Source organism: Cajanus cajan, chromosome 2 (genome assembly GCF_000230855.2).
Source record: "Cajanus cajan strain Asha chromosome 2, NIPB_CcT2T_4, whole genome shotgun sequence".
Taxonomy (NCBI): Eukaryota; Viridiplantae; Streptophyta; class Magnoliopsida; order Fabales; family Fabaceae; genus Cajanus; species Cajanus cajan.
In genome coordinates, this window is record NC_138518.1 from 21446876 (window position 1) to 21474375 (window position 27500).

At 32.0% G+C, this 27500-nt stretch overlaps 1 protein-coding gene and 1 long non-coding RNA gene across 2 annotated transcripts; both read left to right on the forward strand.

The window, feature by feature from the left end:
• The first annotated feature begins 224 nt into the window (after nucleotides 1-224).
• LOC109804718 (RNA-binding (RRM/RBD/RNP motifs) family protein) lies at nucleotides 225-10113 on the forward strand. Its single transcript, XM_020366545.3, has 4 exons — nucleotides 225-482; nucleotides 574-642; nucleotides 9748-9854; nucleotides 9924-10113. Exons 1-4 carry the CDS (start codon nucleotides 374-376, stop codon nucleotides 9996-9998), a joined length of 360 nt encoding a protein of 119 aa, XP_020222134.2. The 5' UTR covers nucleotides 225-373; the 3' UTR covers nucleotides 9999-10113.
• A 14417-nt stretch (nucleotides 10114-24530) lies between these two features.
• On the forward strand, nucleotides 24531-25700 carry LOC109805268 (uncharacterized). Its single transcript, XR_002240278.3, has 2 exons — nucleotides 24531-25002; nucleotides 25341-25700. It is a non-coding gene; the product is annotated as an uncharacterized LOC109805268 (long non-coding RNA).
• Nucleotides 25701-27500: the final 1800 nt, after the last annotated feature.

The following is a 27500-nucleotide window of genomic DNA, read 5'->3' on the forward strand; positions in this document are numbered from 1 at the left end:
ATTTAAATTATTAATATTTATTAAATCAATTGATATTATATTTAAATTTTTAAAGTCTTATAATTGGTATATATATATATATCACCAATTTTCTTTAACTTCTACTCACTTTAGATTTAAAGAGAAATTAATCACTATTTTCGAGAATAAATACTTATTACCTATATTATATTTAAAATGAAAAAAAAAAAAAAAAACTTATTTTAGAGCTAAGCTTTCTCTTGGTGCGAGACCCGCACGCTACTTTTTTCTTCCTACTCCTACTCTTGTTCTACACTTTACTGTGGTTCCTGCTGCGAGACAATTAAAAAAAAAAAAAAAAACAGACATTCTTGATTGCTTGTTGTCATTTTACGTTTGAACATTTGGAAATATGATGAAGATTTCTCTTACAACCATTTCGAAAAGATTCCACGTTCCTCCTTCTCAAACTCAATTCCGATTCTACTGTTCTCTGCCCTCGAACAAGCTCTTCGTGGGAGGTCTCTCTCTCTCTCTCTCTCTCTCACTTCGATTTTGCTTCTGTTTGTTATACCCATTCTTCAGTGTTTATTGACTCCGAGAGTGTTTCAGGCTTGTCATGGTCCGTGGACGAGAAGTCCCTCAAAGACGCATTCCTTTCCTTCGGAGACGTCACTGAAGGTATTATGTCCTTAATTTCTTTTTCCCATGTTTTTTATATGCTTCTATGTGTTCGACGTTTTGTCTCACTGAACTAATGTTGCAAAAATTGGGACTAACGGTTGTTGGAAGTGTAATTTTTGTAACATATCAAATTTAATAGCATTTTTAATCGTGGTGTTTCTATCTCTGCTTGATTCTCGTAGGACCTAGTTATGGTTATATGAAAGGTTTTCAATCGTGGTGTTTGCGTTGTTGTTTCCAAAATTACAGGCAAACACGGATGAATTGCAAACCACACTTTGAAACTTGATTCTGTTTATATCTGCTATTGATGCTTATTTTCCTTCTACATTTCATTTTATTTATTTATTTATTTTTAATTTTTAGATCGATTATGTTTTTAGTCATTAGACTTTTGGCAATTTTTGTTTTTAGTCATTAGACTTTTGGCAATTTTTGTTTTTAGTCCTGAATGCTTTTTTTATTTTTTATTTTTTTATATATATTAATTTTAGTTCCCAAACTTTTACCAATTTATATTTTTAGTCTTTAAACTTTTACGTCAAAATTTTTTGTTCATGTATAAAAATTTCAGAAACTAAAACTAAATAAAATTTGTCTAGGAACTAAAAACAAAAATTAATAAAAATTTGGGAATTAAAAACATATTTAATCCTTAATTTTAATTAGCTTGATTCAATTTTTCCTTGTTTGTTCATTCCTCTGTGTTGGGTCAGTCTTATTTTTCTCGGACTGTAATGTAATTTGCAGTGGTGTTTTTGACTTTGCATTCACCTAATACGTGGAACAATAAGATTATAAATATAGACTTAGAGAGAGAATAAAAAAATGCTTGGAAATTGTTCCTATAGTGACTAATTGAGTCAACTAGAAATTTATTAAAGTTTGAGCGGTTTTTAAAAATTAAAAAGTGGTGATGGAAATGGAATTAAGAAGCAAAACATCTAACCTCCTTTTAATAAAGATTAGTTTGATAGTGTTTGATGGCTGAGCTGAAGAATGTTTGTTCTCGTACTTCCAATTTGATGTTCTGCACTCATCAATCAACTATAGATTTAACTTACAAATATCAGTAGCTCAGTATTGCAGGAGAATAATATAGTAGTGATATATATTTTATTAAGAAAAAGAAACACACATCTCATGTTCTTTGTTGACTCATGCTTGAATGTATTTGATCATCAAGCACAAGATGATTGGCCAAAGATTAAGGAGGTTATGAATTTTGGATCCAGAATTGGAGGAAAACATGTCTGAATCTTGTCATTTGGATTCGGTTCTGTCAAATTCTAATAGCTGTTATAAATTTATGATGATTTTTTTTTATTAAAGCCGGAATCCACACAACACAGAAAGGTGAAACACATGATTTTTCAGTAATAAAAAATAAAAACAACAAGTGTGTATCATTTCTGAAATATGAAATCAACAGTAGTATGTGGTATTCCAACTGCCACCGAGCTCGAAGAAATATATTTATTATATTAAAATATATGATCACTAAGACATTATTTTACTTATTTTTTAATTGATTTTTTTTATTTGTTTGAAATTGTCTCTTTTTTGTTTCAGTTGTTATAATTGAGAGACTTTTTCTGTTATGTAGATTGTAAAAAAGAAAGTTTAAAAATACTATTGTCCTCCTTGTGCTACGTCATGGGCACACCGAAAGCGTAGAAACTGGATCAGATTTATTGAGTAAAAGGGGAAATTCCCGAGTATAGTATGACCGCTGAACTTCGAGGGTCTGCAACTCCCAATGCTCAAAGGCCCTAACTCTTCTCAATTAACAAGATGAAACAACCCCTCTCAATCCCTTTTCCTATACAGCTAATGGTCTCCTAAGTCCTAACCTAGAACCTCACTCAATGGACCTAATCAATTGTAGACCCATTTCCCTTCTGTTAGATCCTTTCTTTGACAGAAGTAAACACCCAAGAAAACAAAACAGAAGTACCCACAGCAGCACTCTCATTTCACACTGTAAAACCCAGTGGACTAAAACATACAGATTACAATTCCCCCCACCTCTTCATTTAGAGGGTTATTTATAGTAAAAACTTACAACTACAGCTAACCCCTTACGACTTAGTGACATATATATGTAATATAGATTTCTAACCAACTAATTTTCGCCTTTTATTTTTCCTCCTATAATAGACTTGCAGGGTCCGTTTTGGAAGTTCTTTCTCAAGCCTAACACCTTTCTAACACAACTGCTAACTGACCCTATCAATATGCCTTATTTCTTTTTATCCAAACCCCTTACAAACTAACTGAACCTAAAGATAAACCAAGGCCCTCAATTAACTTGAAGTTATTAATACTCTCCCCTAATCATTCACCTTGTCCTCTAGGTGAATAGCTATGACAGCAACAAATAAAGCTCTCGTCAATGTTCTGATTGTTTGAAGAATGGAGACCAAGCCAACCAAACCACTGCAGTCTAAAATTAACTTTGAATCCTCCTAGGGTAAACATAATTATGTGAATACCTCCATTCTTCTTTAATTCTCTTTTTCTTGCAGTAATTTTGCCCATAAGATAGATTGTTAATGCTGTTGCAATGTTGATGAGGTCTCATTGCTGCTTTCCATTTTGTTGGGCCATTCAAACCAAACTAAACCATTTTTTTTTTCCAGTTTGGTTTGATTCGATTTTTGTGGTTTTTAAAATTTATTATTTAAAATTCAACTAAAAATATATAATACTATGTTATTTTTTTAAAATCGTATGTTAAAAAATATACTAAAAGTATATAAATACTAAAATATTATTTCCATTTAATGTAGTTAACACTAATCCTTATCTTATTATTTTAGTAAAAATATTTCTTTAATAAAATTTTGGTTTTCATATTAAATATTTTTTCCCCATATAGTTTGTCACTTAAAAAATTATATTTTTGAATGTTATAAATAATTCATAATTTTTCATTTTAAAATTCAGTTTAGTAGCTTACAATTTTATAAAACACCTTTTTAAATATTATAACATATATTTGGAAAGAAAAACATCTTTTAATAGTTACAATTTTATAAAAACATTTTATGTTTTAATGGAGTATTAGATAGCATTGCTTTATTTGTATGTTTTGTATTCTGTTGTAAGCTGAGTGGTTGTGCCATGTCAGCAAGCTAGTTAGGAGTGTGGCTTCTCTTGTAAGCTTTATATGCCTATATAATTCACTCTATCATTTTTAGAGAGTGATAGAAAATAATAATAGAACATAATTCATTTTACTTTTCTCTCTCTCAAATACTTCACATGGTATCCAGAGCTTCCCGAAGTCTCGCATGGCTTTCGATCCAAAACCTAACTCTTTCACATCTCGCTCGTCCCACTTTGCCACTTTGCTTCTTTTTCGTTTTCGATTACAGAGAAATTATCAAATGACAATTATTTTGTCTGGCTTCAACAAATTGAACTTGTTCTTCGCGTGTATAGATTGCATCATTTTTGTGCATCACCAAAAATTATGAGTTGCTATCTTACCGAAGAGGATCATCTTGCTGATAACGAGAATCTTGCGTTTGTAGCCTGGGAGTTGCAAGATCAACTTCTTCTTGCATGGCTTCAATCTTCGCTATCGTCGTCGATTCTACTGAAGGTTATTGGATGTCGATATTCATGGCAACTTTGGGAGAAAGTTCATCATCACTTCCATTCGAAGACTAAAGCTCAAGCTCGACATTTTCGTTCTGAGCTTTGAAACATCAAAAAAGGTGATCCATCAGTTTCACATGTTCTCACTCGCATTAAATCGATCTTTGATTCTCTTCTTTCAATTGGAGAAACTATTTCACCATAAGAGAAACATGATGTGCTTCTTGACGGTTTACCTACTAAGTATGAATCCTTGGTTACATTAGTGAATAGCAAGCCTTAGTGGTTTGATTTTGATGATGTTGAATCCTTGCTTTTAGCTCAAGAATCTCGTGTTAATAAATAGAAGGACATTGTTGATTCTGTTTCCACTCCGAATTTAACAGAATCCAAATTACTTGAATCAGCTTCTTTACAAAATGTGTCTGTATCAAATACTACACCTCAGGTAAATATAATTGGTATAGCACCTCAACTTGCAAGTGATGGTTCTCAACACTCTCGTGGATTTCAAGCAAGTTGAGGTGGCAAGTTTGGTTGCAAAGGTGGTAGAGGTGGACTGTGGACGTTCAGGTAGAGGAAATATTCAGTGATTATACCTATCAGCTTATCCTGTTGGCTTTTTGAAGAATCCTTTTCATTATGTCCGACCACAGTAGAGTGTTACTTCCTCTGCTCTTGCTTCATCACCTCAAACCTTTGTTACTAATGTAATTCCTCCACAACAATCACAAAACTTGCCTGTTGATTCAAGAGCTCCTCATCATGTTACTGCTAATCCAAATAATCTTGCTACAGAGGTCCCACTGACTGCTCCTAAACATGTGTTTTTAGGAAATGGTAAAGGTTTGCCCATAAAATTTGTTGGTTTGGTGTCTTTTACTTCTCCTAAAAATCCAAACACTATTTTACATCTTCACAATATGTTACATGTTCCATCTACCACTAAGAACTTAGTGAGTGTTAGCAAATTTGCTCGTGATAATCAAGTTTATTTTGAATTTCATTCAACTCATTGTCTTGTTAAATCTCAAGTTGATCACTCTGTTCTGCTTGAAGGTCATCTCAATGTTGATGGCCTCTATTCCTTTCCTCATTTTTCTTTTAGCTGCTATTAGCCACAACACATACCATCATCAATCAAGCCTTCAAGTTCTACTACTTTATCAACTACTTGTACTTCTAGAGTTTGCTCAAACACCGTACAATCACCCACTCTCACCACATTGTCCTTATGGCACAATAGGCTTGGCCATCCTTGTTTTTCCGTTTTACAAAATGTATTTAAATTTTGTAAAATTCCTGTTTCTAATAAAAATGAGGTTCAATTTTGTGTAGCTTATTGTATGGGCAAATTTTAGAGGCATCCTTCTTCTCCTTCTACTACTGTGTATTCCACTCCTTTGGAATTGTTGTTTTGTGATCTATGGGGACCAACACCTATGCCTTCTTCTATGGGATATCATTACTATATGTCTTTTGTGGATGCTTATAGTCATTTTACATGGATTTATTTTCTTAAAAATAAATCTGAGACTCTTACTATATTTAAACAGTTTCAAGCCATGGTTGAACTTCAATTTAATCATAAAATCAAGTTTGTTCACTTTGATTGGGGTGGTAAATTTCGACCATTTACTCAGTTTTTAATTCACAGATTAATCTGTCCTCACACATCATCAAAATGGTGTTGTTGAAAGAAAGCATAGGCATATTGTTGAAATGGGATTAACTCTTCTTTCTCAAGCATCCTTGCCTATGAAATATTGGGATCATGCTTTTCACACTACTGTATATCTTATTAACAAATTACCATCTTTATCTCATAACAAAACTATTCCCTATCAGGTTTTGTATAATAAAGATCTGGATTACACCTTTCTTAAGGTTTTTGGGTGTGCATGTTATCCTTTACTCACACCATATAACACAAATAAACTCCACTTTCGGTCAGCAAAATGTGTTTTCTTAGGATATTTTTCTTCTCATAAGGGATATAAGTGTCTTGATAACAATGGTTGTTTGTTTATTTCCAAAGATGTTACTTACAATGAGCAGCGTTTCCCATATCAACATCCCATACCATCTACATCTGTTTCAACTTTCAACCAGTTCCACTAATTTTCCTCTTGGGGTTTTGTCCTCTAATGATGTTGCGTCTACTACTACTTCAAATTCATCTTCTAATTCGTCACCATTCTCTACTCATAGCTTACCTAATTCTTCTCCTTTTAATTCCTTACTGCCACCATCCTCCAATATTCATCCAATGCAAACTAGATCCAAGTCTGGAATTGTTCGACCTATACTGCATCCCACACTTTTGCTTTCTACTACTGAACCTACATCCCTTAAACAAGCCTTATCATCTCCATCATGGAAAACTGCTATGTCTCTTGAATATGATGCTCTAATAAAAAACCAAACCTGGAAACTTGTTCCCTTACCTTCTAACCGTATTGTTGTTGGCTGTAAATGGGTTTATCGTATAAAGGAAAATCAGGATGGAACTATTAATAAGTATAAAGCTCGCCTTGCAGCTAAAGGATTTCATCAAAAGTTTGGTCGTGACTATAGTGAAACTTTTTCGCCTGTCATTAATTTTGTATTATACACTATGCATTATGCATGGTATTAAGTATCGTAGGAATCGCGATTCGTATCGTACGATACGATACGATTTCGTGCTTCAGCGATTCGAATCGCATGGTGTATCATTTTTGATCTTGAATCGTTTCCGAATCGTTTGTATCGGGTTTAGAATCGGAAAGTCGCGATTCTGGAAGGTCTCGCACGATTCTGGGAAGAAACGGGTCGCGTCCGAAACCGGGTCGGGTCATGCGCGACCCGGTTCTGAAAACCCTAAAAAAATGATTTTTTTTAATTAAAAAAAGACGAAACTGAGACAGAAAATGCCGATACCCATTCCTGTACATGACCCACTTAGTGGGTTTCACTTTTAGTGGTCCCTTTGTCTCGTCCAGGTTCCCAGCTTCGTTTGGGTTGCTGTTTGGGTGGCTATATTGCTGATTAGAGTAGCAAACAGTCCCTTGTATATGCATATATTTAGCAACAACAATGATTTTTTTGGAAGCTTTGTTGTTGAACTGTGCAGTCATTTCTTTTGGCTTTGAGACTGTTATTATTTGTATAATTCTATCTTTGTTTGTATTTTGAAGCTTATATATTACTGTATATTTATGTATGACTTCATTTTGTCTGTTTCTTTATATTAAAATGTGCTTAGAGTGCTTTTATATGTCTTGTATGCATATATATATACACTGTTTTTATTGATCATGAATCTTACGATTCACGATACGATTCGATTCACGATTCAAAAAATAAGTTTTCCGATACATTATGTGTATCTCGATTCAACTACCATGGCATTATGCATTAAGAAAAAATAAATTTACAAATAAATGTGGTTTGGTTTGATTTGGAGTGGTTTTACATTCCAATTCAAAAACCAAATCAAACTGCACAGTTTTGGAAATTGAAAAATCAAACCAAATTGTTAATTTACAATTTTCCATCGATTTGTGATTTGTTTGATCAATTTGTGGTTTTTCATTTGGGTTGGTTTGGTTTTGAACATCCCTAGTTGTGACCTTCACCTCTGTATTGTTGATCCCTTTTGAAAGATTAATTAGGACAGCTAACCACAATATTTGGTTTCCCATTGTTCAGCTGTGGTTCCATGGCCAAGGTTGTGCTGACGACTTGACCACTCAAGCCAAAGATATTCCCGCCATAGATCGTATTCGTTAGCAGTGAGTAGACGCCTTATTATGCAACATCCTTTGGTTCACCATCGCTCCCAACCGCCAGCCCCAATATTAGGCCTTTCCCACTAGTTACTAGATTTGGACCAAAGCAAGAAAGTGCATTCCAATGATGTCCATAATCTTTACAGTGTCATCACCACTATGATGAATACAAAGTTGGAGAACATGGATATGCAAACCTATCATGGTAAGCTCAATCTGCTAATTGGTGATTATGCCACACTTATGCCCTTTACTAGTGATACAGACGTGTTTCTCAAGCAAAATGAGTTCCTTATGGTGTTGTCTCTTGTCGGTCTCCCATTTAATCTTGATGTTGTCCACAATTAGATTTTGTCAAGACCAACAATGCCTATCTATGACATGGTCCAAGAACAATTGTTACGTCTTTGCACTCCACATGCTTTTGAGCACTCCACCCCTTTCAGCAATTATTTCGCTCTCGTCTCCTACTCTTTTACTCGAGGTGGACGATGTGGGGGTCGTGGTGGCATCATTGGCCTTGTTGCAATTACTATAACTGTTTTAGCCATGTTGAAGTTGAATGTTGCACCAAGGTTAAAGATCGGTCAAAGTTAGTGAATGTGGCCCATGTTACTTTTCCTGCCCTAACTACAGATGTAACTGTCTCTGTCACTGAGTATAATGAACTTCTTTAGCTTTGAATAGCTAACCCACTTGCCTCACCTATTACTATTGTGGTTCGGTCGCCTAATCCTATCGCTTTTGTTTCCCAATCTTATTCTCTTGGGCACTAGATCCTTGACTTCAATGCCTGTGATCATATGATCGGTAACCAAACACTTTTTCTTGTTTGTATTTTTCAACCTTTCTACCCTATGTTACTCTTGTAGATGGCTCTCAAATCCCCATTTGAGGCCTTGGACTAATAAATCCACTTCTTAACCTTTCCCTAAATTTTGTCTTATTTGACCTAAGTTGACATTTTAATTTAATAAATCCAAAAGTCTTTTTTTCACAAGCTTCAATGCGTAATTCTCAATTAATAAAAGTCCTTTAAAAAGGCTTAAATGAGCCTATTAATACTCCCAGCCTAGAAGTAGGTCTTAATCGGAGTTAAGGTGCTTAAACAAGCCCAAATGGAAGTCAAATACCTAAATACATACAAATTTGTAAAATACGCCTAACTAAAGAGGTTTGCTCAATGAATTCAAAACTCTGATAATAATAGAGATGAGGAAAATATGCTTAGTCAAAGGATGTTAGCTCAAACAAAATTTAAGTAAACAACCAATTGTTCAGTCACTGATTATGTCTCTAATATCCAGATAGCCTTATTCCTTTTTGGCTTTTCCTTCCATTTCTTCTCGTCAGTGACTGATTTTGCCTTCATCTTTGGCCCTCCAAGATCTTCAAAGGAAATTTTAAAAGGATTTTCAAGTCTCTCCCTGGTTGGCAATCCTAATCCTTTAACAAAATGCATTGAGAAAAAAACTGAGGCCAAATTGGAAGAGTTGTTGCATACAATGTCCGGCCGACTGTTTAATGCTTTAATTGAAATCTTCTATTGTTATTTTTATTCAATTATTATTTAAAACATTTGCATTTGCATTGCACTTGAGGGCCCACTTGCATTTTTCCCACCAATATCTGATTTGTTTCTTTCGTTGATTCACATCAATTCAATATACAATATAATTATCCTTGATTCTGTTAATGTCTTGATTGGGTTATTTTCTTGTAGTGAGGGTAGTGTATGATAAAGACAGTGGCAGGTCTAGAGGCTTTGGATTTGTCATTTTTTCAAATGAAGATGATGCCAAATGTGCTAAGGATGCAATGGATGGAAAGGTCAGACATAAAGTATACCATATATCATTGCTTGTAGAAGTTCCTTCTGAAGTTGATGTTTTCTTGCAGGCACTTTTAGGTAGACCATTGAGGATAAACTATGCTCTTAAGAAGGCTCGTGGTGTACCTGTTGTAGTTCCTTGACTTTTAGATATTGTACATTCAAACAGACGTTGAGTTTGATTTGCCTTACAAAATTCATGTAGGTAAATTCTTATTAATTGTTAGTTGATGGCTACAAAATTTGTTTTGATTTTCACGATATGCGCTCAATTTGTCAAATGAAAATGTAATTTACAAGTAACTTCAATCATTTCCTTAAATCGGGATAAAAGTAACTTAAAATTTGTAGTTTAGGGTTTAGGGTTCTAAATTAATCCTAACAAAACATGCTTATAGTTATGCAGACAAGTCATTGAGTGATGTGACAAATTATGCTCGAGATGACGATAGGTAGGATTTGAGTACAATATTCTAATAATTGTCTACGTATTTATGTTCAAAAAATAAATTCATACTTGCATAAGTAATAACTTTAATTCTCAGCTCTGTATCTATTATGTACCTATATACATACATATATTTACATCTGTTATCCATATGTGTGAAGTCAATAAATTATTTAAATATTAATAAATTGTTACAACTAAAATTTGCTAGTTAAAATTTGTTGCAGACTTTTCTGAGTTAAAATTAAAGCTGATTTATTACAACTAATGGTGAGAGTTAAACTTTCAAATTTGAATAAGTTTTATGTAGATCTAATTTCTGTTATCATGTTGAATTTAGTCTTTTTTTTTTTTTTTTTAATTTAAAGTGAACTATTGTAATTCCAATCTCATGGTAATTCAGTTTTTTCATAAAGGAAATTTTACGAGTTATATGCCTATAAAAGATTGTGTATTCTTGTTAGTGAAATATTGTATTGTGCAGCAGGTGAAGTTGAGTGATTTATTTTTCAAGGTGTTGAGTGAAAGTATTACTTTCAACCATATAGCTCATTTGTAATTCTAGTGTCTAATGGTAATTTCTAGGTAATCTTGCAAACTTGTGAGTGAAAATTGAGGAAAATAAAAACAAAATAATTATTCAAATTATTAGTTTTAAAAAATTAAAGATATGTTGCTTAAGAAAATATTATTTTATTGAATCAATTATAAATACCTCATTAAATTGATTTTTGATTTAAAAATAAATTAAATATATAAAATTTTATATGTGTGATAAATTAATGAAAATAAATTTTGATTTAAGGATATTTTTTTTAATAATAGTTAGTGTAATTTTTAGTAATATTAGTATTTTACTTTGTACAATGCACAAGTTAAATGTTTATTATAAATTTAGGGTTTTGAGTTCAAGAATGAGAGTGAGAGAAATTACAATTGAGACAATTAAGTTTTTGAAAATGTGTGAGAGAGAATAGTCTGAGTCATTAAGACATGAGAAAGATCTCATCGTTTGTAGAATTCTTTGAGCTTTCTATCTCAAACTCAGCTTTGAGAACTTTGTCGCATTCATTTTTCTTGTTGGGTTCACAACTTTTCAAAGAAATAATGTTATTTTCTTGTTAGGTGAACTTCATGAACTCGAAGAGCTCTAAGAAGTTCATTAAGCGTCAAGATTTGTAGGTCTCGAGCTTTAGTGATTGTTGTGGCTTTGGGTTCTCAGATCTTGGGTAAGTTGTCTAAGATCTTCAGATTGTATTGAGCTTTAGAAAACTTAATTCGTAGGGATTTTAATCCATTGAGAATTGTTTGGAAGCGTCCAAACATCTCATCAATGATTTTTTTTCTCCTTCATGGAGAACAACTCATAGTGCCTCTGAAGAGTAGTTGCTCTTTTGAACCGCACGTCTTCTGTCCCTTAACGAGTTACCTTGATGGCATCCTATATTTCTTTGGCTATAGAGTAGTTGCAAAGCTTGTTGTACTTGGTTCATGACAATGAGCATGCAATGAGATAGCACCTGCGCCTTGGTGTTGTTCTACAAGATGTTGTAATCTTCCTAAGTATATTGATCCTCAAGCTTAGTGACAGCAACATCACCTTGTGTTATAATCCTCCATAAGGGATACTGGGTGGACTTAATGAACATTTCCATTTAGTCAGTTTAGTATGGGTAGTCTTCTCCATTAAAGGTTGGAGGCCTTGTAAGAGAAGCTCCTTCACTACTTCCCATTTGGATCATTTTCCTTTAGCACAATTAGATGCTCAACCTCATCAAAGGTTGATCTCCAATATCAAACTGTTGAGAAAAGATAGACATTAAAAGAGGATTGAATAATGTATATAAAAAATTTGCATGTTTTGCAATAAGTGAAGTAGTATCTACAACAAACGAAGGGTTGGCAAGAGTAATCAATGAACACAAGATTTTTTTATACTGGTTCACCTCAACTATTGAGGCTATGTCTAATTCTCAATCCAACCAGATTGAATTCCACTAACTTTGAACAAAGTTACAAGTATTATTTCATGGATCCATTTCTGGCTCAACATAAGTGTTCTTTGACTAGTCTCTTCAAGTCACTACTCAAGTATTCCTTTTACAAATAAGCATCTTTAAACTCAACTACAAGTATTCTTTTATAGTCAAGCCTCTCCAGGCTCTATCCTATAACACTGGTTATGAAGGCATTATAAGGTTGTTGTCGTCGTCTCTTTTACATGTGATTACAACGAAAGTTTAAGTGCAAGAAATTTGTTGAAGGTTTTCAATGTAAATGGTTCTTTCTTGAGTTGTATGTGTTCTTTATTTCTTTTGTTAGTGTCTTTCTTTCTTTTGTGTTCCAAAACTTCTTATATAGTAGCTTCAAAAGAGATAACCGTTGCAGATTCTTGAGTCTAATTCACAAAAATGTTTTATCTTACTCCTTGATCTGATCTAAAGAGAGAGGAAGTATTCATAGGTGCATTAAATGTTTCAATTAATGTCTTTCATCTAAATGTACTCCTTATCTTTGATTGATCAAGCTATTTATCAAAGTAGGATGGAAAAATGGTAACAATAGGAAGCAAAGTTAGTGTGAGGTGAGAATGTAGTACTTCTCCTACACCTTTTCTATGAGATCCGGGATCGTAGTCCTTTATTTTGACGCTCTACATTCTTTTATACACCTTTAACAGAGTATGAGTTCCAAGACAATGACTTTCTATTTGTTAAGGTATAAAGCATTCATTTGAAATTTCAAACGCGCCAGTCATAATAAATAGTACACATTAAGAACATGATAGACAATTGTATGTCTAATTTGTTTTGTCTTACAGATGCTACTTTGTCTTACAACATCTAAAATAACGTCTTTTCAAAAATGTTTTCTTACCAAAAGACATAGTGTTTGTTATCATTAAAACTTACAAATAATGAGGAATCTAAAATCGTCTTTTAACTTAATAAAGAAGAAAAGGTGTAGAAAACATCTACATAAAGGAATCAAAGCTCTTGATATCAAAGATGATGGAACAAGGTTGAAGTAGAATGATGTACTTTTTCAACTAACTCTATTTAGCTCCCAAATCTTCTTCCATGGATTCCATAAGATTCAAGATCAAAAATGATGGAGAAGGAGGGAGTGATGGTCCACCACTTCCAATGGTGGATGATAAACAAGAGAGGAGGTTCTAGCCATAAGAAGGATACCTTGATAAAAGAACTTAAGAAGAGGTTTCTCCTTCAAAGAGAACTAAGACTTTTGGTAGAGGGAAAAATACAAGAATGTTTCTCATAAATATCAAAAGTGTCAAGTTATACAAGAGAGACATCTATATGTAGGAGTTAGTAGCTTGTGGTGCAAGCTAAACTAAGTTAGGTTAACTTAAACTCAAACTAGTAACCCTAAACTAACCTTACTAGGGTTCAGCCAACCAAGCTCCAAGTGTCACTTTGTTATATCTAAAATGGCCAATGAGAGGTTGCCATATGGACCAATAGGGAAAGTGTGAGTCTTGTCATCATCCTAGACCTAGAAGAGCCATTAGGAGCTTGCCATGTGACATGTATGTTTGGTGTGACTAGGCAAGGCCATGCACTATGTTGGCTTGCTTGGATGGATAATAGACCGATTTTTGTATATCTTTCTATACATTGTTCCTGGTTTATTTGACTTTTATTAGTATCATATTGTGATATATTAGCTTTGATTTGTTCTAATGAGTCATTTTGGTCTTAGTTGTAAGTTCTAGTTAATTTCTATAATTTTTTTTCCTATTTTGACATTGTTTTTTGTGTAGGCCATGTCTAGAGCTCCTAGCATCGGATTTGGACGTTTTTGGTGTCCTTGGAAAGATAAGGGAAAGTTCTACAATTTCTGTATTAGAAGTAAAGGCCAGTTCAAACATTAAATGACCCAAAATTGTGTTTCTCTCTCTTGCTTACACAAATTGGATTGTTGTAACATGATTATGATGCATGGCTAATTCGTTAATCGATTCTAGGTTTCAAGAACTATGGTAAAATCTGGGTTCCCGATCTTTTTACGGAAAAAATTCTTTGTTTTTCTTCTTCTTTGTTTTAGGTTTTTCTTTCATTTTTAATGATTGTGAATTTATTTTTGGATCTAGGATAGGATAGAGATTGAAGATTAATTTTATATCTAAATTTAGATTTAAATTTAGACCTAAAATAACCTAAATTTTCTAATTCAACCATTCACCTTTCTTGAATTTTATTAAAATTGTGAGATCGCAATTGCGTTTCATGTTTTGATGGAATTTATAGATCTAGATTTATATCTACATTTTTTTATTAAGTTCGTGTTGAATTAGGTTGATTGAGAATTTGTATTTAATGTTGAACTATGAAAATTTTATCGTACGAATTGAAACCTTGAATTGATACTTCTTTGATTGAATTTCCGATTCCTAATTCTTTGTTTGCTGATTTTATAATGTTCAAATATTAAAAATCCTCTTCCTAACTATGTGATAAAATATAAATTTAATGTGTTTGTGTCTTCATGAAGAATGACCTAAGTTGTTGGGAAAATTATAGTAATTTTTATAGTGATTTGACAATGCTATCAATGGACAATGGGAAAAATGATCCCCATATGTCTTGGACATTTAAGCCACTTGCACAGGGCAAGTGACATCCAAACTCCTGAAGCAAAAGGCCAAATTTGGCCCATTGAAGCCCAACATCAACCAATTGACCTTTTATAGTTACACCCCCTAAACTACTATTTATATCCTAAAAAGAAAAAAAAAATACAAGGAAAAAATATCTATATTACATGACCAAAATACAAGGTCAAAATAAGAAAAGTATTTATAATGGTAAAAATATACACAAAGAGAAAATAGGCTAAAAGACAAGCCTGTATGCTAATAAGATCTTAGACTTTTTATCTTCATAACATGCCCACTCTTCTTGTATCATCCTTAACATTTCCCTTGTGATAGGTCCAATGGTAGGCACTATGTCCTTAAAAGCTTGCCATATTTTATTAGGAAAACCATGACAATTTGATAGAAAAAGCATTCATAATGGTCTTACTAGTGAAATATCTCTCACTCACAATGATAAAAAATTTGTATTACAACCTCTTACACCTATCCAAGTGGAACATGATGAAATACAAATGAAACTTATGAGGGAAAAGGAAAATAGTGATAGGAGTAAAAAAAAAAGGAAAATGTTTTTTTTCAAGTGGTAGTTATGAAATATAATCATTTTTCTATATAAATACAAATCAAAAAGCTTTCTATCATAAACAATCCATTATTGTACCACTTAATGAACTGGTAAAGAACATATTCCATCCTTCTTGGATGGAAAACTTAAATAGACTTTTCAATCTACACAAAATGAGCTCTCCCATATAGGTGTTTTTTTTTTTTGTTCAAACATTTATAAAACTTTTGATATAGAATGTTTTGCATATGGATTAAGTGTGGGAGTTGTTTTATTGAAGGGTGGGCACCCTATTACTTCTTTAAAGATAACTTTTTTTGATACCATTCTCAACTACCTTATCTATAACCAAGAGTTCAATGCTCCTTTCCAAGTATTTCAAACATGGGAACAACACTTTGTTCCTAAGAAGTTACTTAGTCATGGTGGCCTTAGACCACCTCTATCTTTAGGAAGGCAAGAAACTTTTGTTGTAAATAGTTTAGATTCTACGAGCCTAGGTGATCATATAGGACACTCAATGCAAATCCTTTTAGACTTTAGTAGTAGTACACCTATTTTAGCAAAATATATTTGTAGTATAAATATTGTAGATAGAACAAAAAAGGGTTCAAGAAAACCCAAAAAAAAATAAAAATCTTTATAGATAGGTCCATTCTTCACTTAAAGAGGAATATTAGGCTAGGCCTCATTGATCATAAATAACATTTTTAATACTTTCATTTTATTTTCTTTTTCAAGTATTAAAGACAATGAATGAACTTGTGATTTGAGGACAAATCCTTTTGAAGAGGAAGGAGATGATAACATCATATGGAAGGGGGTAATCTTGAAGGAATCGATGAGGAATGGGCTAAACTTAAATAAAGAAAGACTAAACTCTTATTGATCCTTAGGTCCTTTTTTAGCTTACTTTCTTTTTCTATTTTGTGTGTATATTTTCTCTTGTAAATATTTTATTTATTTTGACCTTGTATTTTGGGTCAAGTAGTATAGGATTTTTCCCTTACATTTATCTTATTTTAACGGTGTAACTAGTAGTTTAGAGGAAGTGTAACTAGCTAAAGTCATGTAGGATTTACTAGGATTATATGTGTCAAGATTTTATTTGGGCCATGACTTGGACATCCACTTGCATAAGCAAGTAGTTTGACATCCAAACCATGCTAGATAATCCATACAAGTAGTTAAGTTATCACATGGATTTCTTTGAACAACTTATATTAGTAATCATTAGTTTGTTAGTTGTAATGATTAGGTTAAATAGTTGGAGTTAAGTTACGTTAAACTAGGTTATTCTTAATCTAGGATTAGCTTGACTTGCTCCATAAGCTTCCATACATGTAACTAAAGTTGGTTAGCTTAAGTACAAGATAACTAACATTGATTACACTTAACCAATGTTAGTCTAACTTACACTATAAGCCAATCAAACTATATATATATATATATATATATATATATATATATATATATATATATATATATATATGTTCTCCATGTACTTTGCCAAAGGACTTTTGAGAGTATATGAGAATGCACCTTTGAGTTTTCTCTCCCAAAAGCCATAGTTCTCTTACTTGTAGAAATCTCTCCCTAGGAACTTGATGGAAAACCATTCTTGAAGGCCATAAGACCTTTGACAAAATCAATGTCAAGAAGGAATGCAAGAGGAGTGGGCTTAAGGTGAAGGTAGAAAGCCTAAGCTTTTGTTGAGTTATAAGCTTACTTCATAGTTCATTTTTTTCCTTGTAGATATTTTCATTTATTTTGACCATGTATTTTGAGTCAAGTAGTACAAGCAAATTTGTCATTGTATTGTTTTTACTTAAGGATGTAATTAGTATATTCGGGAAGGTGTAAATATTCAAGTCTTGTTAGACTTATTTGGGTTTGGATGGCTCAAACTCCTTTTGGCCCATTGGTATTGGACATCCACTTACTTATGCAAGTGGTTTGGATGTCGAAACAAACTCAAGTTTGTCATCCAAATTACAAATTAAGTCACACGACTTTGATAGTGACATCTCAAAGTAATCATTACTTAGGTTAGGTAGTTGGTGTAACCCTCTTCTAGATTATAAATATTAATCCCATGTAATTAATAAGGTTAATAAGTTTTCATATAATTATGAATAGAAAAGATACTAAAATAAACAAATAAAGTTCTATTATATAATAGAACTATTACAAGTGTTCTAATACAAAGTTTCTAAATATTACATAATATTCCTTCTATGCACATCATAACTTATCAAAATAACTCCTCATCCTAAGTTCTGGATTTTGCATCTGATGTCTAATTTTGATTCCTATTTTCCTGCTTTAAGAAATCTCTAACATCTTAATTTCAAATATTTATGGGGTTAGACATTTAATTTCATCCATGTCAAACAAACAAATCATACAACCAGGTAGAGGAATTTATGCAAATTACTGATAAACACAAAATATTATTAATTCATCAATATTAACAATTTAAAATATGCAGTATACTTAGAAATGTAGGTTTTGACTCAAAATATTTTTTTGACTTAGTACTCCATTACAATTTTTTCTCTTGAGTGTTTAGTGAAGTTAGAACTTAACATCACTCTATTTAGTGATTCGAAAATACCTCACTAAACACGAACAAGTATATAGTAGTCAGAGTGTCAGTGCACTTGGTAGGCTACCATGGCATAGAATCAAATAAAGATTGGAAATTTGTGGGATTGCCCATGTCCCAACTTCCTAGGCCAAAGGTTTATCCTCCCCGACCAGAGGTCTTACATATTATACTCAACCTCATTTATTATTAATGATATCGATAGTTCAAACCATAATTTCATATTTCATATACTATCTCATTCTTTTCTTCACTGTCCTTCATCACTATCAATGTCACATCACACTATTAAATGCTTTTGATAGTAAATTTAAAGAAAAGAATTTCAATAAAATCTTTAATCAAAACTTTATTTCTCATTTCTTTTACTATCAATCGTCCTTGATAATAAAATAATAATATTTTCAAATTTTTCACAAACTCTCTTCCTTTTCCCCCAAAAAGTTTTGACTCAAAAATCACATTATGCATTATGCTCATGCAGTATGTAATATGCATTAATAAAAATTCATTATTTCAGTAATAAATCAAATCAAATTATTTTATACAATTTTACATATGTTTAGTAAATTAAATAACTTTTTTATTTTTAACTAATTATTAAACTAAAATATTATTTTTATTTTAAATTTATTTTTTAATATACTTCTAATGTTATCCAAAAAATTTAATTGAACCTATGATTATTTTTTGATATTTCAATTCTACCACTAATTTTAATTACTATTTCTAATATTACGCTTGGTTAATTTTAGTATTCTATTTATACCCTTGATCATTTCCTACCATTCTATGGCTCTTATTAATTAATTTTCCATATTCTAATTATGTTTCAAACTATTTTATAATATTCTAATTTTACCCTTAGAATTTCCTAAATTTTCAATTTACCCCTACTTATTTTCAAAAATTCCAATTGTACCCATACTTTATTTCTAAAATTTCAATTGTAGCCCTGAACATTTTCTTTTATTTCATTTATGTGTCGAAGTTGTTATTGAAAATTGCCATTATACCCTTAATCTTTTTTGAATATTTCATCTGTCCCTAGCATGTGAAATGACCATTTTGTCCTTGGACTTTTTGAAAAATTTCCATTATATCCCTTTCTCCAACGTTGGGGCTGCACCTTCTCCCATTATAACATCCATTTTTCAATTTTTCAACATCAAATAATCAAATCCAAACACAATTATCATCCCAAAAATGAGAAACATATCAAATTTACATCAAAAGCAATAATTTCAACATAAAATCAAAATTTAATCCAAGTCTTCTAACCTAAGGTTTCAAGTATCTAACCAAGAAAATGATGATCAAAATCTACTCTGCAACTATCCTAAGCATAAAAACATGAATAAAATTAAACATCTAATCCATACCTTTTTCTCCAAAATTTTGCTTGTTTTCTTTCAATTTCTCTTAACTTTCTCTTCCCATTAATTTATTCTTCTTCTTCTTCTTCCTATCTCCTTCTCTTCTCCTTCTTTCATTATTTTTTGTTAAAAAATATGGCCTAAACAAGTGATGGAATCATGTCAAGGAGGTCAAGAGGTGACACCTTGAAGGATCCAAGAGGAATGAGTTAGACATGAAGATTTGGGCTAGTCAGAGCCCAATGGGCCTAGTGGGCTTGGAAGGCCCAAGTTGCTCCTCACATGGGCCACACCTTGAGATATCCATTTTCTTATATTTCGTAAATATTATATAAGTATAGATTTCATATATTTTTGTCTTGTATTTTAGACCACATAGATTAGCATTTTTAGGCCATAGGCTTATTGAGCCTATTTTTGGGCTTCATGAGCCTTTGGGCTTTTGGTACCCAATATAAGGCTCATTTTAATTCTTGTAATTTTTCTTATTGATTGTATTTGGTTGGCCATTGTATTTAGGCCATTATAGTAGGGTTTCAAAGGGAATACATATTAGGTGTGGACATTAGGATTTTAATTACATTTAAGAGTAATTAGAGTTGCATTTGAGTCACATGTTTTGTGCCAAGGGTAGCTGCACATATGACTAATCAAATGAACTCTAAATTACACTTAAATGTAATTAGGATTCTAGAATGGGACGACCACATGGGTGACATGGCTTGGACATGCAACTTTGAATTCAAATTTTGAATTTTGAATTCAAAATTGGCGCCAATTTACATGGATCCTTGGCCTATATATGCATGCTCCCATTCATTTGTATACACTTTGATTGATATATGATAATTTCTGAAAATTTCTTCAGCCAAGTTCTCTCTCAAAGTCCCTTATCCGAAGCTTAGGTTCTAGGAATTTTCTCTAGGCTCAAGCTATTTAGTGAGTAATTCTTTACTCACTTTGGCATTGGTGCTTCCCTCCTTCACTTTGCTCGGATCATCCTTTCATTCTAGCTGGAATCAACGTCCAACCATCCTCAAAGAGAAGATCAAGTGACTGCACAAATCCAGAATGAAGAACATCAATCTTCTTCACTAGGATTTTCCATCAACAAGAGGGGGGTCAATTGGTTTTCCACAATTTTTTGCCAAGTTTTCTTGGTTTTTAAAAATTTTCTAAATTTTTCCAAAGAAGTATGTTGACTTATAAATTTTAGATAGGATACTTAGTTCAGATTTAATATAAGCCTAAATTCATTCAATTCTTAATGCAATGAACATGCCCAACAACACATCAATAAGCATGAAAATAGAAATGTAAGAATATGAATTCAAGTTTAGGGAGAGAAAAGAATGCACAACTAATTTTATATTTGTTCAACCACATCCACTTATAACCTACATCTAATATTCAATCAACCCGATTGAGATCTTCCACTAATCTTTAATATAAGAAGTTTTACAATCATAATACCACAGGTAGTACACTTTTACACTATTAAAGAACCCACATCCCTGAAAAGAACCTACTTGTAGCACGCCACTACAACATTCTCTTCTCTTAAGAAATCTACTTAAGATAACAACTAGTACAAAGAATTAAGGAACAAATTCACCTAATTTACAAAATAAGTTAGATAAGATGAATCAACCATGTAGCTTAGCCTTTCACCCTATGAAAATGATGATCAACTCAATTCTTGTAAACTTTATTGAGGTTACCACAAATGTCAAAAAAAAATTTCTTGTAGATAGCAAATGTGTTACAGAGAGTGTTTTCATAAAATGATATCACAAATATTTAAGTCCCTCCGTTCAAGGTGTGGAAAATTATATATATAAGTTTTTTAACTAAAATAATCGATTATTTACATGAATAATTAATTATTTTATTCTTAGCAATTTTGGAAATCAACCAAGAACATTTTAGTTGATTATTTTGAGCAATAATCGATTATTCCAAAGACCTATTTCTAAAATAATCGATTATTTTGATGAGTAATCAATTATTATAGCAACTATTATTCATTTAATTGAAAAATAAAGCAAATAATTAATTATTACTTGAAATAATCGATTATCTTAAGTGAAACTTAATATCTCGATTTTTCATATATACCATTTCTCTTTACAAATAAATCTTTAATAAATATCCAAGTCATCAATCATCTTCTAGATAGAAATAAAATGCAAAATTACTTATCAAGTACAAAATACACAAGTAACAAAGCTTAAAACCACACAAAACAAGATACAATTTGCACTCTTATTTACCAAGAGGCTCAAAACACAAAGTAAACTACAAGTTGCACTGTTATCTCATAAGAGACTTATTTGTGATCATCAAAACTAAATAGGATCATATTTTCATCTTAAGCTTGATCAACATTTTTCTCTTCAAATTTTGATGGTTTCCTCTTTTTCCTCTCTTAGCTGTGAGCTTGGATTGAGGTTTGGGTGGATATGAGTTTTATTTTGTGTTGTTTTTTATCTTATGATTTTAGTTCAATTTTTTTTTCCAATTTATTTGGGCCCTCCACCGACACACTTTTTGGTAAAGTGTTTTGACCCATTTTGTGGTGAGACTCTCAGTCAAATGGCTTCCCAAAATGAGCCACCCTTTGATTTTCTTATTAGACCATCTATGTAAGAATTTGTACCATTTTCAATAAACTACCATTTAGGTTACAAATTTCTTAAATTTTCTTAAATCTAATTTCTCACATTTTGCAGGTTTTCATAATACTATCCAGAAAATAGTCAAATTCGATAATAAAATACATGTCATTGAATTTATAAAATTTTGCTGGATAACATTGCATAAATTTGATTCACAATAAACTTACATAATATTTATTACAATAAAAATATAATCATTTATAGAAAATTATACAAATAAGTAATATAAAAATTAGAGTGTTATAGTTGGAGTTAACTTAAGCTAACTTAGGTTATTCTTAAATTAGGATTAGCTTAGCCTGCTCCATAAGCTTCTAGACAACTAACTAGATTTCTAGATATTTAACTATAATTGGTTAGCTTAAGTACAAATATAACTAACCATGGTTATTTTTAACCATGGTTATTTTTAACCATGGTTAATCTAGCTTGCACCATAAGCCAACCAAACTCCATATAATTTATCTTTATACCCATTTTATACTAACTTTGAGTATTATATAGTGTTTTGGATGAAAATTCTTCTCCAAATTCTCTCTTTCAAAGCTTAATTCTCTCTTTGAAATTCTTCCTTTTTTTCTTTTCCTATCTTTAGTATGGTGAGAAATTGAAGAGACTTATCACTTTTCAAGAGTGTAGCGTCACCTAAGGGAGTTTCTACCTTCTCTTGTGTGTTAGAAATGACTTCTAACATCAATAGAAGTCATTGAAGAAGCTTGAAGGAGTCCAAGAAGTGAAAGATCCATTGAAGAAAATTGAGGGAGAAGCTACTTCAATCTAGTCTCTCTTAAGGTTTTCATAAAATCTTTTATCAAGGAATTCCTTCTTGTGGCAAGATCAAAACCTCTTACTCAAGGAAAGTGGCGCACCCATTTCTCTTCTTTCTCACCATTTTGGATTTTCTAAAGCTTTTATCATCCATAAAAGAAGATTGAGCATAACAAGGAGACTAGTGAAAGAAATCACCAACCATCTCTCCAATGATTTTCATCAAAAGCCTAATACGATTAGTACAAATAGTGATTCATATAATAAAAAGCTCTATTAATTAAATGTTTACATTTATTGCACATAATGAATATCTTACTTAAACGTTGAAGTGCCATTTGCAACTATCCATCCCTCATTGTGCTTGGAAGCTTAGTACAAGAAGTAAGAAGATAGGAGAATATTACCATAGTACTTGTAGACCGGTACAAGAAAGATTTGATTTGCTCAAAAATTTAGAAAACCCAAATCATTCATACTTTAAATTTTAGAGGTTAAAAATATAAGTAAACTTATTAATTAACTTATTTCTTAAAAAAAAGAAAGAAAGGATAACTATCTTAATTATGAGTTTTTTTTGGATAATTGTTTTTAAAGACGTGATGATAAAATAAAAAAGGATAAATAAAATAATTTTCTGCATAATTTGCTAAAGTTCTATTATATCAGTTTTATTAACACACACATACATATATATATATATATATATATATATATATAATTTTATAAACAAATTATTTTATTTTCTTTCATATTTTTCTGTCATAAATGTCTTGAGAGAAATTCTAAACTACATGTCTTTAAAATGATTTGTACGTATCCAAAACTATGTTTCAAATAACTATTGGTTCTTAAAATGATTTATGAACTAGGTCCTTGTCTTTTTGAATTCTAAACTCTGTCTTCAACTATAAGTGTTTTTGTGTGAAATTTATGCCATGATGCTCAAAAGGATGGCAAAGGAGCCTAGCCTAGTGACGTGCTTGAGTGCTTCGGTAGCGAAATAATGTAACCTGAGGGGAAAATTTTGATATATGAAAAGAAATATCAAAGCAAAAGTATTCATCAAAATGAAATCCACTACGGTGGATGTGGATGCGTGACTCAATAATTTTTATTGTTAATTGAACTACTAAGTGGGACTATATAATCAATATTTTAAGACAATGGAAGGATGAAAGTCAAAAGCTACAAAACTTTTTAAGAAGGGTAGGAGTGGAATTACGCTAATTAATTAAGGCAAGGCAAGGAAACAAGAGGGGCAGAGGTTGCTTGCGCAAATGTAGCAAATTTGGTCTTCGTTGGCAAGCATCAAGAATAAAGAGAAGGGAAAGATTTGGACTTTGATGTTTTTTTTTTTTTTGTTTTTTTTTTTTTATGAAAAATAATTCGATCAATATTTCATATTGATAATTAAAGATTGACCTACATAGAAAATTTAATTTTCTATAAACAAATATTATTTTAATTTAGATCAATATTTTAAAATTGATAATTAAAGAATGATCTATGTAAAGAAACTTAATTTTTTGATGAATAAATATTATTTTAATTTTGACTGAAATTGATCCTAAGAGTAAAAGATGGGGTCCATGTTGAGTTGAGGGAATGTGGTGGTTAAGCCGAACCAAACAGATTTATCTCTTGTTCTAAATCTGCACTCAAACGCTCACGCACTTCCACCGTTCATTTCTCTTATTTTCTTTGCCTATATTTGTTGGGCCATATCATCTTTATTGGACAGAATTGCTCACACAGAACAGCTAGACATCCTTAACACCATCCTTTTCAAACATCGACAATACTTGCCTTCATTCAACCCTTTTCTTCTTGTTTTCTTTTTCCTTTTTATTTCTTTTAAGAAAATATCCACCCACACCCCACCATTTGGTCGCTTTCCATTTTGTCTTCAAATACTGTCAAAGTTTAAGTTTTTTCTTCCCCTGTCCCTTTTTTTTGGTGATATGTTTATTTGATGATTCCATTGTGCGGGTGGTGGCAGCAGCTGGAGCTGAGGCAAGTGAATATAGTGAGGCTTGATGCTGTCAGGCCTACTGGATCCAAGAATACAGTCTTTGATGACGTGAGAATCTTTCTCAGCCAAATGGGTTTTCTTAACTTTTGTGATTCTGAACTCCAATTCATGCAAGCTCACTATATTCTTGGTCTTTCTCTTCTGCTTTGAGTATTGATTTGATGTTGCTGATGGTGATATTGGCTAGATGGCTCAATCTGTTAGCTTAGTGATAGCATTGCTATTATGTGTTTTGTTTACATTTTTTTTTTCTGCTTTTTTCTTTGTTGTTCTTTGACCCATGTCAATATGCAAGAAGTGGATATATAAATTAGTTTCAAATAAATAATTATTTATCACGGGATTGATTTATTATTATGATCTCAGTTCTTATTTTGTTTTTTTAGATTTTGGTAATTTTGTGCATTTATTTCTACTCCATGAAATGATGGCCAATTTTCTGGGAAAGGAAAAGGGCGGAAGAAGACGCTTCTTCACTTCAGCGTTGGGTTTCTACATATTACTGTAAATGGAGATGCATGCAATCCTGGAGCTTTTTGGTCAGTGATCTTGTAATTTTGGGGATCTTTGTGGTAAAACAGAGACCCTTCAACATCCAGGGACTTGATATTTTCTTTTAATAAAGAGTATACTTCTTTTTATTTGATCAATTCCTATGAGAGGAAAGTATTATTTTCCGTCATGATTGTAACAACCTTTACATTTGCTAAGGGCAGTTTCATTCTATGACACTTCATATAGTGACACCTTATATACAGCTTTTCATTGATATGAACTTTTCACTAGTTAGAATCCTTCATGCATTACCCTTTCTGAGATGTTCATCCGTTCTTAGAATCAACCGTTGATCCTACATACCAATACAAGACTTCAACGTATTTTGTCTTTACTTATACAATTTCTCTCATTCTAGTGTGTCCGAGCTGTTATAATGATTCATGTACAAATCAAGGAACAAATCCATTCTTCTTGACCTCCAATGATCCATACATTTTTCTTGAAGCTTAGAAATGTTATTAGGAGAAAGCGCGCACAAAGTCTTCTAAGGAAGGAAGAACAAGAAGCGCAACTTCAAAAGGAAGGTCTCCTTGTTGAAAGAACTTAAGAAAGCTAGATTCCTTAAGCTATTTGGCTCTAGATTTGAGAGGGAATACTGAATGAAAATCTCATATATAATCCAAAGTCTACAATTTACATGTAAAGGAGGCCTTATATAGAGCTAGGTGGTGTCTTGGAAAAGCTAGGTTAAGCCTAGGGTCAAGTTAAACCATGGTATGATTTACTTGACTCTTAGGTGCGACAAATTTGAATTTAAATTCAAATTTGTTACGAAACCTCTCCCCACCATGTGCTCTTGCATCTAGGAGGTTAGGCTAATGCATTTAGGTGTCCTTTAGAAGACATTTGGGGATACATTTGGGACATGCCATGTACGCTACCCTTGACCAACCACATGAAGTTCAAATGCATTTCAAATGGTTCTTAAATGAAACTTAAATATATAATTGCCATCTAGGTAGGCCTATATCCTATCCAGTGGCCCAAATACACGACCTAAAGAAAATCCTAACTATGCTAGCCCAAAATACAATGCTTATGAAAAATACAAGATACAATCAAAAACATTATTAGAAAAACTTGAACTTACAATCATGTAATAGCCCAACTTTAATCAATATGAGCCTATCCCACTCTAAACTAGCTTATCCCTCTTGGGCTCTCCTTGTCATGGTTCTTGTAGTAGGTCTCTTAGCCCATGTTCCCCCAATCAATAAATGATGAAACAACCTATTATCATTAAGAAATTGTTAGTCAAAAGTTGGCTAACCTAATGGATAGTGTATCTAAAATCTGTTTGGTGATATTGGTGGCAAGAGTTATGATACGCATAAGCAAAGAATTCAACAAATTGGTATGGGATTCAAAATTCAATTAATGTTTTGATAATTAATAAATAAAAAGATCAAAAGTTGGGGGCCGAAAAATAAAGGATCATGTTTTTAGTGGTTAGAAAAGTATAAAATCAAAAAGCCCTATGCTGTCAGAGCACTTCCTAAAAAATAGGATCATGAAGTATTTGCCAACACTAGAGCCTAGTTGAAATCAAGTAAGATAACCAAAACTGTTGAAATAACACTAATTAGCGATCAAAATTGTTGAAAACATGATTTAGAATATTAGTCATAATTTATTTTGTATGTGTGTAACAAATATATTTGAATGAACGGTCATCCATCTAAATAAATATTATGTGTTCGATTTTTCTTTATATCTTGTCGAATTTACAGATTCCAAAATTTAAATTTTGTCATATTTAACTTTTCAAGTCTTTCATTCGAATTTTAGTTAGTTTACCTATACCTTAAGTGCTTTCTGTAGTAACTTCAGGACCCATATTCGGATGAAAGGCAAATTTTCTCTTTCGGTATTCAAATCGCTTGATCAAAAGTTCAAATTTTGGAATCGTGTTGCAGATAAATTAACCGAACTTCACCCAGCTAAACCCAATTATTCACGGGACAACAAAATTGGCACAGTTGATGAGA